At 39.9% G+C, this 13907-nt stretch overlaps 1 protein-coding gene across 2 annotated transcripts in view; it reads left to right on the top strand.

Annotated features, from left to right (window-relative positions):
• Positions 1–13907, top strand: part of PRMT3 (protein arginine methyltransferase 3) — a 103332-nt gene that overhangs the window by 24175 nt on the left and 65250 nt on the right. For both annotated transcript variants that reach the window (XR_012159379.2, XM_073347844.2), the window contains exons 8-10: positions 610–675; positions 7859–7980; positions 11153–11252. Coding sequence is in view for 1 of the 2 variants with exons in the window: in XM_073347844.2 (XP_073203945.2) it covers positions 610–675; positions 7859–7980; positions 11153–11252 (288 nt within the window). In the remaining variant the exon portion in view is untranslated. The remainder of the gene's footprint in view (positions 1–609; positions 676–7858; positions 7981–11152; positions 11253–13907) is intronic.

Here is a 13907-nt window from a genome sequence, read left to right as displayed (position 1 = left end):
TCTATGTATTCGCTTCCAGAAGCGAAACAGGGTAATCTGGTATCAGGACCTGATCAATAGCTTCTTTAAAACAAAGCAAGAAGTTTGGGTTATGCAATCTGTTTGATTTTAGTGTATAATATTTTCGCTACATGCATTCATGCCCCAGATGTCAAGGTAGATACCTCAGGTAGATGACTGTTCGATTATGTTGATCAAGTATTACCTTTTAGTTATCAGTGCAGCTGGGAAGGGTAGGGAATAAGTATAAAACAGACACTTTAAAACGTGAAGCTCACTCAAACACTTGAAATCCGAACAAAAATCACAAGTAGCTGCTTACTTTCAGAATTAGAACTATATATAATATCGAACGTGGATGGTTTTGTTGCTGCCTGGCACAGTTTGTAGCAACCCAACTTGTCTTTGCTTCATAAACAATGTACATTCTGAAGAGTCATTGTATGGGAAATCCTGAAATTACACTGGTGGTTGTCCCCCTGTGGCTTTTCAATGTGTAGAGCATATTGATTAGTCAATATTTTCTTAGAAATGACTATTTAAAAAAAGACTGCTCCAACATCTTCAGCCTGTCACATGTACATAACTGTGTTTATGCTTAATTTATAGGATAAAGTGCGTACTGAAAGCTATCGTGATTTCATATACAAAAACCCACACATCTTCAAGGGCAAGGTAAGCAAAACAGCTCAGAAGCTGTAATATTTCTGCAGTCCATGATTCTCTCATGCAGTAGAACCCTCTTTGGTTTGGATGTCTGCTTGCTCTGGGGATGGAGTATCACTGACAGGATTTGATTTAATGTACTCTGGCTTTATTGCGTGGAAGAGTGTTATTCAACTGCTGGAGGGTGCAGACTGCTGATAACAGAAATGCTGATCAATGTTGTTGTTCTTAATGCTGTCTTGGAGTGTTCATTAATTATGATGACATGTCTAAGGTAAACCTTTCTTGTCCAGTATTTTAAGCAGAATCTATTTTGGACAGATTCTATTTACAGCAATTCAAGTGAAATTTTAACCTACATCTGGCATCATAGAAATCCCAGTGCAACTAGTTTTGGGAAAGGGTTCAAATCTAATTAATTTATCTAACTCATGAGTTAGGCTTTTTTGGTCAGATTAGGAACTAAATGAAATGGGGGCCCAGGGTTAATAATTCATTATTATTGGTGTATGTTGTCTTTGCTAGATAACTTTTTGTCCTCAATTGTTACCCTAACTATGGCTCTTTCATCACCAGGTTATTTAATTTCTGTTTTTCTGCAAGGCATTTTGGCTATTTCTAATGCTTACCATTCTTTAAGTCCATTTACAGGCCATCTGCAATGGTTTCTCTTATCTTTTCATAGACTGATACCTAATGCTGCCTAATGCTTCTCTTTCTTAGGCTGCTATACGTATTTCTTATGGAATGAGAATTTTTCTCTGCCTCCCCTATTTCCTTCTTTTAATTCTTATACTCGCAGGATGAAGGTTTTTTAAAGTGATAATGCTACCACAAGGCATCATAATAAAGAGTTATTCTTCCTTAATGGTCCCTCAGCTGGAAATCAACCTAAATAGCTTTCTAAGGTAGGAGGTTCTTATTTTCTTCCAAGGAGTGCTACCTCTCGTAATAGGGTGCCTTGTGACCCATGTTTACTCCCATTTGATCTTGTAACTTCCCTGTGGCAACCACAGCAATTGTTCATATGAAAAAGTAACATTAGGAAGGAAGAATTGTTTTCATATATTTTTAAAGCTCTCTAATGTGACGTGTCCTTTGTGAAACCAGTCAGTCTTCCCCTGCTTTCCTGTACATGGTTCTGTCTCTCTTCCCCCTCTTCTCACCTTCTACATACTTTCCTGCCCTCTGGTTCTCTTCTCCCTGGGTATTCTGCTCAACCACTTGATCTATTCTCTCCCTTTTGGTGGCTGGCAGCTACAGTCCTACTGGTGGCTTTCAAATAGAATAAGCCTCACTCCTGTTGTATCCACAGAGTCGTTCTTAAGCCTAATGTTGATGAATCAAGCCTCTTCCAGCATAACTTTCTGCATAAAACAAATTTTTATTGCATTTAACTGTGCATCTGAATCCTTCTCAGTGTGTGAAAATGGAAAGGGCGAGACTTAAGAAAAGGACACTTCAGCAGTGTCTCACTACTGCCAAGCATCCAGGAGAAAACTACTGTGTTTGCTTGCATCTCATTCTGGCCAAAGCGCAAATGCTGGTGCTGAGATACGATATCGGTCTGATGAAAGCCACAATTTACTACAACGTGAATTTTCTTCAAGACCCTGTGTCTAGGTTTTATGCCCAACCTGTTAAAGAAATACTCCCTGTGCCCCCTTCCGTCCAGCAGCAATCTTTCTTGTTAAGAATTGCTTGAATATTTTGCTTCATCAACATGCAAAATATTTCCTGAAAGCAAAATATCTTACTAGGCCATTAAGGTTGTGAAGTTTCCAAGCTGAGAACTGTATTAACCAAACATCCTCTTGAACTTCTGTTTCATTTAGTTTCAAGTCTATTGGCTGTAATAATCAGAGTAGGATAACTATTCAAATATAGCAGTATTGGAAGAAAGGAAATTGTGGTGCTTAGGGTTGAACCTGTGTGTCTGAAAGGTCAACTGTGTATTTGCAGAGACCCAAGCAGATTTCACTTGCTTTTTAGTCCAAAACTAGGGCATCAAAAAATGCAGAAGTTAGGAGGGCAGTTAAGTGCACCGGTGATGCATTTAATCCAGAAAATCAACTGGCCTGTTCTGTAATGTCCAGAATAAATGGTGCTTCTATCAGTACGTGGCTCAGGAAATTACTGGTTGCTGCCTCTCAACATAGAATTGTCAGATTTTAACCATTTGAGGTTGATTTGTCCCCAGAAAAGGAACTTTGATCCACTTTAAAACTGAGACATCTGTTTTGTTTTTTTTAAAGGGGGAGATTGTCTGGAACAAAGAAGTTGCTTTGTCTAAGATTTGTTATAGGTACACTGCATGTCTTTTGAGGGAGACATCAGTGACACTCTGTGGGGTATCGATTAATAATTTAGCTCTTCCTAACTTCCTTATCTTCCTAAGATTGTCATCCTTTGAGGGAATAGATTTAATTGACTGGATAGCTGACTGCTTCTTTCCTGAATTCAAAGTAATTCACTCTTTTGTTCGTATGGAATCATGCTTCCCTAAAAGTAACTACAGAGGATTCTCAGAATTTAGTAGCTACAGTGCTATAATACGCTGCAGTGCTGTCAAATCACCAGCCTAGCTGCTCCAGGTATCTGGTGAGAGGCCATATGTGATCAGGACAAGAATACTTTAGCTGTAGACCTCTGTCCTCAGGCTAAGTGATGACTATTCTTTGTCTTTCAGATGTGCTCCAGCTCAACTATTGTACCTATCTACCCCATCCCTCACGTTCCCCTGCTGGACTAGTTCCATTTGGTTTTTAACTAACCAGGGCAACTGTCCAAGATGCTATCTGTTTTAATTTTTCCCATTAATGGTGATTCTTTGCTTCTGTGCAGCTGTGAAACATGATCATTGTTTTGCAAAAGGTTTATTTTTATCCCCCATTTTCCAGCTTTTATGGTTCAGCAATTTTGTTAATTCCTGTAGATGAAATGCTATGTAAGAGCAGGACGATATCATTTGGAAAACATGAGACTTCAGCTGTTAGAGAAGCATTGGTTTTATTTTCCATTCCTGTCTCGAAGACCTCAGCCTGATTCCTGTAGTTGCTCCATGCTAGAACTTCAGTGGCAATAGCAGTACCGTATATGGATTGGCCACTGAATTGACTTCTTACTGGAACAGTGGCAAAGGTTGAAGAGAAGTGCATAGTTCCTAGGAAAAATTTTGTGTCCAGAACTTCCATTTCCTTATCTGCTAATGATGGATTGCAGACCGGTGTCTTGGTGTCCTCCCCTGCCAGGTGGAATTCACAATGGTGATCGGGAAGCATAAACAGTTAAACAAGTGATTACCATGACATTTTTCCTAGGTACTTGTACATTCTTACAAGATGTGCTGGGGTGTTAAAAGTAAACTTCATCTTGCCTTCTCTTTCAGTACCCAGCCACGCCACAGCATAATGAGCCTCCTGTAAACAGTAAACTGTAGGGGACGAGGAGGAGGTGGAAATGTGGTGCGTGGGGGATGAATTCACTCCCCAAAATGCACAAGGCGTTTGTTTGTATGCAGTCCAGATGTCATGGGAAGGAGGTCTGGCTGTGCAGTTCTTTGAGAATCTGTATTATCATGTGTGTTTGCATGTAGTGTAGTCCATATGTAAATGTAATCACAGTTCAGCAAAGGGTGTATTTTTCAGGGAAGCATTTCTGTGACAGACTTATGGTGGACATCCTAGACAGGGCTAACAGTCAGGTACAAAATGAAAGGGAAAAGGATTCACAGCAAGTGGAAAGGCACAGATGGGCAGCAGAGCCTGTGGAGAGAATTGCAGCATGTGAGGAGAGACTTGCAACACAGTTTCTGGAGCAGACACGTTGCTTGAGGAAGGAAGAGAGAGCACAGCAGAAAGACCTATCTGAGAAGCTGTTTGCACTAACTGCTGGTAGAATTCAAGCTCCTGCACCACATCCTGAGTCCTCTCCACGGTACAATGTTCTGCAGACTGGGAACACATTAGGCAGTACCATGGTTGGATGGCCCATGGAAGGGGAACTGACTGCCAGTTGGACAGGGTAAACCACGTGCCTGATTGCCTCAGAAACCTCCACCACCACTTTATCCACAGTTGACTTTCCAATACCAGACTGGTTAGCAGCAGCATGGACTAGCATGACCTTCCTCATGTGTGTGCCCTGACACTGAAAGGTCAGGGCAAGCAGCTCATGAAGCTTCAGAAATATTATTTTCTTCATGTGACAGTTCCGGACCCATTGCTGTCACCTCAGGTCCACGTGGTGATGTGATCCCACCAGTCTCTGCTTGTGCTCCAGAAGCGCTGGTCAACATAGGGGGCATCAGCAGCTATGCAGAGACTCATGAGCAGGATCAGCCAGTTCGAGTCTCTTGTCATTATCCTCCTCCGACAGATCCTTCGGTAGATAAGAAAAACACCACTGAAATGCCCACCAGCATCTCATGGATGCTCTGCTGGTTTGCACTTTCACTCCTGTGTCAGCAAGCAGAAGCAGCTCTTCAAACAGAGAGCTCTCCATGCTGCTGGCCCCAGTTGCCAGAGGCATGCTGACCCAATAGACGGCTTGGTTGGATGTGTTGGCAGGCTGTAAAAACTGTGACAGTCAAGTCGTCCCATACAGCACCACAAACAAAGGTCTAGAGCAGCTGGGGAGGACACTAGGAAGCTTGGGATAAGCTGATTTGCTCAAGTGTGTGTAGTGCAGTGTGGACTCATGAGCATGGGTGTGAGACCCAGTCAATGTTCAGTATACATGCTCAAGCGCAGGCTTACAAACACCAAGCCTGCTGTCTTAAGTCCCACAGATTTAGGTTTATATTAGTGGAGACAGAGCTTTAGGGTTTACAACCTTCTTGTCACTGAGGCTGGCAGCCTTGGGAGCCCTGGCTCAAGCTGTAGCTTGGAGTCTAGGCTCCCAGCAACACAGCAGGGATTCCGAAAGCTCGGTCTGCAGGCTGTGGGAGTTGGGCCACCTGGGGAGCAACTGGCCTGGGAGTTTGGAAGCCTTGGGGCCCACATGGTGGGGCTGCCCTGGGGCTCTGGACTCAGGGGTCTCAGCAGTTGCTGATATGTTTCATGTCGATTTTACTGCTTCCCATCCCTGAGTAGCAGCTGTGAGACCGATCAGTCATTACTAAAGGTTACTCATTTCCATTCAGTCCTGCAATTAAGGTGTAATACTGTACTAATAACAGCAACTTTCATCTAAAATTCAAAGATTGGAAAATTCATGGTCCCATTTTGTAAATGGGGAAACAGAGGTAGGGATTAAGGGTCATTGTGGCTTTTAAGCCATTACTTGAGAAGAAAGATTTGTATGAAGGGTAGCAACCATGCTGAAGTGAGGAGCCCTGGAGAAATTCTACCTGGCTAAGTTAACTAGAATTCTTGCTGGGGAGCATCTGCGAGAATGGGAATATCTTTCAGAGACTCCTAGTGCACTCCTGCTGTACCTATCTAGCTCTGATGGCAAGAGCAATATGGGGTGTGAGGAGAAGACTCATGCCCATCTTCTCTCCTTCCACTTTTAGGGAGTATCTTCCCAGATTCTGGTTAGTAGGGAGAAGTGTCAGCATTTTCTGATGTGGTATCTTGGCCCCAGCCAGGTATGCAGAGGGAGATGGGGGAGACTTTTTGATTCCCAATCCCCATCCAAGCCATTTCTTGCACCTGCATAGGCTAGACGAAGTGAAACCCAAAGTGACTTGCTTAGTCGTATAGAAAGTCAGTGGCAGTTGGAAACTGAACTAGGGGCTGCTGAGACGCAGGCATCTATCTCCTGTGCTGACTCTGGACCGCTTCAAAAAACTTATCCTACTTAGCATTCAGTCACCAGCTGACAAAGTGTTTCTATGTCAAATCCATGTTGAGGTACAGTTCCCATACCTGGTAATGACCCTTATTTTTGCATATTGGCAAATGGCCTTCCATATAAAATACCCTCAAGGAATTCATAGGGCTTTCATGAGGTAAATAGGTGATGGTCAGTATCCTTCTATCAGCACTATCCATCTGTTGCAAGCCTCCTGAAATGATGCTTCAACCCTTCCTGCCTTGGCCCTCCAGCTGAGAGAAGTTTGGGTGGGGCAGATTGCCTTCTTTTGTATTATGAATGATGAAGGTTCTCCCTCTCCTACTTAAGAGTTGTAGAAACACCTGTAGGAAACCTATCGGATTCCCCTTGTGGGGAATATACCCAACACAGAGGTAAATAGAGAAGAGGTAAAAATGGCATTAACATAAGCAGAGAAACAGGCAAGTCAGGGGCCATTTTTGTAGATTTATGTAGTGTCAGTAAAGAATTGAACAACGTATCAGGAGGAGGGGTTTTTAAAACAAAAAAATAAAAAAAATCATGGTACTTCCATGGGAATTCCAGCCACAATTGATTTTTTTTTTTTTTTCTGAACAATCACTGTGGCTGTTAACTTATTCTCTGCATGGAAAGTAAATATTGAAAGGCGCTTGGAGATTATAAATACTCTTTGTAGAACACAGGTATCTACGTTGCAATTGGCTTATAAACTAACACTTCAAAATATTTTTATTTTCACTTCTAATCATTACTGATTCTTTCCTTTACTTCTTGACTCTGGTATGAACCTAAGCACTTTGTAAATAACTTTTAAAAATCCTTATCTGAGCTTTTCTGTGCCAAGTTTGTGCTTGTAATTAATCTTTATGGCAAAATTTAAAATCACCAAATAGGCTCAGAATGGAAAACGCTGGGAAACCTTTAATTACAGTGCCATGAATGGTACAGGTGGAATGCAAGTTTTTCCACAGCAGTGCTAGTTTAAATTCTGACAGCATGAGCAGTTCGGTGATATTGAGACTCTAGTCTCTAATTTCCTGTCCATTCTAGTTATGCAACTTTCCCATGTTAATTTTCTTTTTAGTAATTCTAGTGTTGCATGCCCAAATAATTGCATGTAAATGTTATGACTCATAAAGGATTTCATCTTCAGGTAGAGCTAATCTGCCATGTTTACCTGGCTCTTCGGAGGTAGTCCTTTTGTATGGTGACACTTTTAAAGTCTCTTCAGTTGTAATCAATGATTGGATCATGGTTGGGTTTTGGGACTGATGTTATCTGAACAGTTTAATTCCTCCTGCTAGGTTATGGCTTCAGCAGAGATCATGACAAGCTTTATGGTGATTAGAAGGAAAATGAGCTAAGAGACTAAATGCTATCACCTTTGTTTCAGGTGGTTTTGGATGTTGGCTGTGGGACTGGAATACTCTCCATGTTTGCTGCCAAAGCAGGTGCGAAGAAGGTGATTGGAGTTGACCAGTCTGAAATTGTTTATCAGGCAATGGACATCATTAGGTAGGAAAAGTTCTGAAATTGTTGTGCTATAACTGAAGTTACTTTTAGTGGTTAAAGCTGCTGATGATAGTGATCAGTGGTCAGATCTACTCATGTCTTTAAAAATCTTCCCTTTTAACCTGCATTGGCTGAGACTGAGTGTATACCTTTTGGTGAGGATAAATGGAAAGCAACCATCAGTGCCTTTTCTATTCTGTTGCTTTCACTTGCAGCTCCACCAGTGGTAACAATGCTGGGAAATTTTAGGTAACAAATCTTAGTGTAAGGTAAGATCCTAGAGTATTTTGCAGAACTGCATTACACTAAGTTGTTACAATTTCTGATCCACTCTAATTAATCAAAGCAGTCCTATTTAATTTTATATTCTATGTTTTGTAATTGTCTTTTATGGTTGAAGTCCTTGTTAGTCCTTTAAAAATGAAGATTTTTCATGCTTTAGCTTATTTTACACTTTAAAGGGGATTTATAAAATTCACTTTGCTGTCTTAGTTATATAAGAATATATCAATTGACGTCATAGTTAAGAGGGTATCTTAGCTTTAGAAGTCTGCTGTCAAGAGCCATACTATACTAGAGTGCTTGCTACAAATTGGTTGTCTGTAATAGACTTTAATGGAGCCTTCCTTTGGTGAGGCACATTACAAAATGTTCACTTATTACTTACTGCATTGTGTCCTTCTCTTAAATATACAAAGTCAGACTAATTGTTCTCTATATGTTTTCTTTCTTGCTGGAGGGGAACGTTACTATGTTGCTAACATTAATTTTCATTCGTGTCAGCAAAACCTTTGTTTAAAAAAAAAAAAACACTGCAAAGTCACCAGGAACAAATTATTGCTTCCAGTTTCACTAGGATGTATGTGGCCATGTGTAAAAGTAGGATGTGATGGAGCAGGGAGGACGGGGACACTTGGAAGGGGAGGACTTTGCAATATGAAGAGCAGAGGTGGGAGCATGAGAAACATGGAACTAATGGAGTGAGGAGTAATGTGTCGGGAGAAGCTGATGGGAAGAGTGGCTGATCCCTTGGTTACAGCTACATGTTCGGTTACTTCTGCTGTAAAACTGTTTTATTTCTCCTATTTGCATTCAAGCAATTTATAACTGCCTTACTTGTGGCACCTCAGAGACTAACCAGTTTATTTGAGCATAAGCTTTCGTGAACTATAGCTCACTTCATCGGATGCATTCAGTGGAAAATACAGTGGGGAGATTTATATGCATAGAGAACATGAAACAATGGGTGTTACCATACACACCGTAAGGAGAGTGATCCCTTAAGATGAGCTATTACCAGCAGGAGAGCGGGGCGGGGGTGGGGGAAGAAAACCTGTTGTAGTGATAATCAAAGTGGGCCATTTCACTACAACAGGTTTTCTTCCCACCTACCCCCCCCCCTCACCTATGTCTGAGTCGCGATTTCAAGTGCATTCGGCCCCCAGGAAGTACAATTACTCATCTGAATTAGTAGCATGTGGAAGAGGTCAATGAATAGGGTGTAACTGACTTACAATTTAAAGTTCATGGTGAAAATTAGGGTACAAATGAGGTGAATTAATCTGGTAAAAATTAGGGTTCTGAGTCAGATGACTATCCCCAGGGTCACATAGAAGACTCCTTAGTTAACTAACTGTGCTTCTGGCCTTGTCCTGAATACCTAATAGCTGTCCAATGAGTTTCTAGTGTGAAGCCTCACTGAAGTTGTCACTGTAATTTAGAACTCAAAAATAGACCTGCCAAATGAGGTACCCTGCATTTTTCTATAGTGTAGCAGCTAAATCACTGTTTACTACTATATTGCACTTCACATAAGGAATGGATATAATGAATTTCCACTTTTTCAATTTACTGTTCCTCCTGCATGTATATTTTGGCCTTTGCTTTGGCTAGCTTTCTCTAGCTAAGTACTACTTGGATTCATTGATCTATTTAAAATTTCTCATTTATCAAACTTAATTCTAATTTCTTTTAGTGCATGTGTAGCAGCAGAAACAATTCTTTTTATTACTATTATTGCCCTTGGTGCTGTAAATTCTCAAAATATTTCAACAGAGGATTCTGAGGTTTGGTCAATATTTAATTGCCCCTTCATTCAAATGTTCATGTAGCCCATCATCCTTTCCATTTCTCCCTCGTGTTGTCTCTGCTGTGGTCCTCTAGATTAAAATTTTAATGAGATTACTGGGTTGCACTGAAAGTGAGGCATAGAGAGATTGTAGGAGTAAGATATCCAAAAAAGGGGCAGAGATAAGAATTGTGGAGAAATAAATTTCTCTGATGCAAATAATTATTCTGTCCTCTATAACATTAGCTGTCGTGATAATGCACATGCAAGAAAGATTGATATGGTGCAGTACAGAGACTGGAAATATTATAACTCAAGTTGTTTAGCCCTTAAATGGTAATGTGTTTTTATTCAGAAAACTGCAGCAACATGGCAAAGCGTACTTTTTGTACTGAAAATGTTTCTACTATAAATTGTGCATAAGGTAACATTGGAATACTGCAGTTACTAAACATTGCAGATAACACTGTTGCGGAAAGCACAATGAGGAAAGCGCCTTTATTGTAGAATAATATTATTGATCTATGGGGAGCAGTTGTTCTCAGTGACTTTGCAGTTGGTTTTGTTTGCACGTAATTTGTTTTTGTTAAAATAGCTTTGTGAGGGAGTTAATTTTCATCACTCATTAGCGTGCACTCGTCACAACACTCTAGGCTTATTCAGGGGGGTCAGAGGAGGAGAATTGGGAACCCATAACTGAAAAGAAGGGGGAGGCATATTTCATTTTCTTTTTCCTGTGCTTTGAGGCCAACAACTTTGTATGCACAGTGCACAGGGATGCCCCTGTAGATCTTCTACTGACCACCATCTTTTACCTGTCACTTGCCTGATAGAGTTTTTGGAACTTTTAGTATGCTCTTTGCTATCTTGAAAGATGACTCAAAAGAGGGAGAGTTCAAATTTTCTAACAGTAAGCACTAAGTTTTCTGAAATCTTACTCTACTACGGGTTCTTTATTGCACAGTAGAGAAGAATGTTTTACCCTTTAGAAAGGAGAACATGGAAAATGTAAACATTCAGGATAGATCTTCTGCTTTATTATTGAAACCTCTGTGGTGAGTTAACATTAAGGAGTCATCTAATGTTACTGATCTTGTGAAATTGTAGGCTGAATAATCTTGAAGATACGATTACCATTGTCAAAGGAAGAATTGAAGAAGTTGATTTGCCTGTTGAGAAAGTGGACATTATTATATCTGAGTGGATGGTAAGATGCACAAATAACTAAATGTAGTGCAAAAGGGTTGGTTTGTTTGTCAAAAGCATTAGCAAAATCAGTTTTACAAAAATAATCCTGATTTTTCAGTATAGACTGTTAACTGAATTTGGAAATCTGTCTTGCCTGAAGGAGAACTTTTGTCACCAGGGAAGGTGGAGAAAATGGTCCTCACTACCTGGCACCAGAAATACCCGATAATCCCTGACACCTCTTGTCTGGGTTGTCCCAATTCAAGATTTTTAAAGCACAGTTACATTGCCTTTTTGCAGTGTACTGTATCTGGTACAGCTCACCATCTATATTGAGTTTGCAGCTTGAGGCTTGTGTCGTTGATTGTGACTATATGGCATGATGTCCCAAAACTCATGGGTAAGGTCTTATAACATAGGTTTCATGTAGGAAGTCCATTAAAAATAATTGAGCTTTGCCGTGTATCTTGAAAAATCATCATCTTGCTTATACATAGTTACGTAGTGTAGCTAATCTTTTCAGCATTTGCAGAAATTATAAAACTACATTGGTAAGCATTAGATTACTTTGTTAAATGCACTCCCTCCCCCCACTCACCCCAACTGGTTTACATTTTATATTGGTATCACAAAATTTGTATCCGAATCCGATCCATGATCCGCAACATGGTCTGTGGATATATAGCAGATTTGTAGGGCTCTAGATATAAAATTTGGATCTGCATACATTCATGATCCGCAAACATGGTCCATGGATGTACATATCTACGGATTTACAGTGCCTTAGTTGTCTGATTCTCTCCATATACTTTGTCTAATTGGTCTGTTTTACACTCTAGTCTCTTTGGGACAGGTATCACGTCGGTCTTCTCATACAGTCAGCACTTAACAAAAATTAAGTAGCTGCTTATTGAATTTGCAGATGTACTCTTGGCTCTAACTGCATCGACCTTCCATATAATTTTGCATTAAGTAGTTCAGAGTTGAAAATATGCAAATGTTCTGAGTTGCACTGCCCTTAGTTTCAAATATTTCATGCAGTTTTATAATAATGTGATACTTTGGTTTAATCACGTGTTAACTAAATTAATAAAGCTCCCAGTCTCAAGTTAGGCATTTTAGTTACTTTTGACAGTATAAATGCTTGCTATTTGGATGGCATTACAGTAGTTTATCTGTAATTAGCTAGTGATAAACACCAACAGTGGAAATTCCAAAAGCATCTTAAGGAAAGACAATAGAAATGGTTTCCATAATACTTGGAAACAAACACACACGTGCACACATGGAGTAGAAACAGTTTTTTAAAATAATTTCTTTTTACAAGGATATGAAAAATACCAGTACAGATTTTAAAAATGTTATTTATATGGTAGTAGCTCCCAAGGCCTTTGTTAGAATTATGGCACTGTTGTATAATACACCATACAGACATTAGGAAAACAGATTTAGACTAAGCTTTGTGCAGCAAATTTATTCCAGAAAACTAGCAGAGAGCGATTAAACAATAGAAGGGAAGGCGGAAGAATGAGGATAATAGTAACAAATGAATTCCCTCTCTTTTATGCTTCTGAGTGTTTTTGGAAGAGATGTGACATATACAGAATAAAGTGTGGTATAAAGAGTTAGTGTTTCATTACAAGTTTCGAAACCACAAGCAAATATGCATATGTCTCGTGGCTTACAAAGCATTATTTTACAGTTCAAAAAATGTGTATTGGTAGATCTTTCATACTTTTCATCTTTAAAGTCAATTACCTCAATCTGTCCTGGTTTCCGAGAGAGAGAGAGAGAAAACTGTAGCTAATAAAATGGGGAAATCTCGTGTATATAAAGCCAAACTGTTGGTTTTTGGAGGGGTGGGGGAAGAGTAAAGATCCAAATGACCTTTTGACCTTCTTGAATTAATAGCAAATATGCATCCTAATGAAAAGCTGGTACTCTTCACCTTTCCAAGAGCCTAAAGTTTCTAACCCTTGTGGGTCATGAGGTATTGGATCATAGACTTCCACAGATGCTGGATCAAATTATTGCCTGTCCTCAAATTAGTCTAACTTATTTTTGCATGGGAGATGTGAATTTATTAGGGTGAGGTCAGAAGGGAAGGGCTTCCCCTGGATGTTTTTAGAAGGTGACTACTTGAATCTGCTTAGAGATTTGGAATACAGAAGTAGCTCTAGCAGATTCATAGAGTCCAAGGCCAGAAGGAGATGGATGGATTAGTGGCCAAAGGTGCAAGTGAGATGGTTAGCGAGAGAAACTTAATTTATCATCATAAGGATACTGTCACATGAAGATTCACACTTCAGCCCTACATGACAGGGAACTGATGGTCTTTTGTGGGAGTACAAGATGGAACTAGCAGTTTTTTTCAAAAATTCTCACCGTAAGCAAATAACTTTTTGATGGGAGAGTAAAAAAATACCTTACCAGCTTGGGTGGGTAGGTGCAGTATCACTTGGATTTTAAAAAAAAAAAGAGAGAAATGGATGACCACTTGCACTAGCAATAACATTGTAACAACATTGCTGGTTGATCCTGCATAGTGACATATTACACTCTACAACATCTTTCATGTTTTACTTTTGCTTTGGTAACATTCCCAATCTATTGCGAATTTTCATTTTTGTTTAGAAACTTCAGATCTTGTATAGCACAGCGCTACTACATAGCT

The sequence above is a fragment of the Lepidochelys kempii genome, chromosome 6 (genome assembly GCF_965140285.1).
Source record: "Lepidochelys kempii isolate rLepKem1 chromosome 6, rLepKem1.hap1, whole genome shotgun sequence".
NCBI classification, from domain to species: Eukaryota; Metazoa; Chordata; order Testudines; family Cheloniidae; genus Lepidochelys; species Lepidochelys kempii.
Note: the sequence above shows the minus strand (reverse complement) of the source record. Positions and strands in the feature narration are given on the sequence as shown.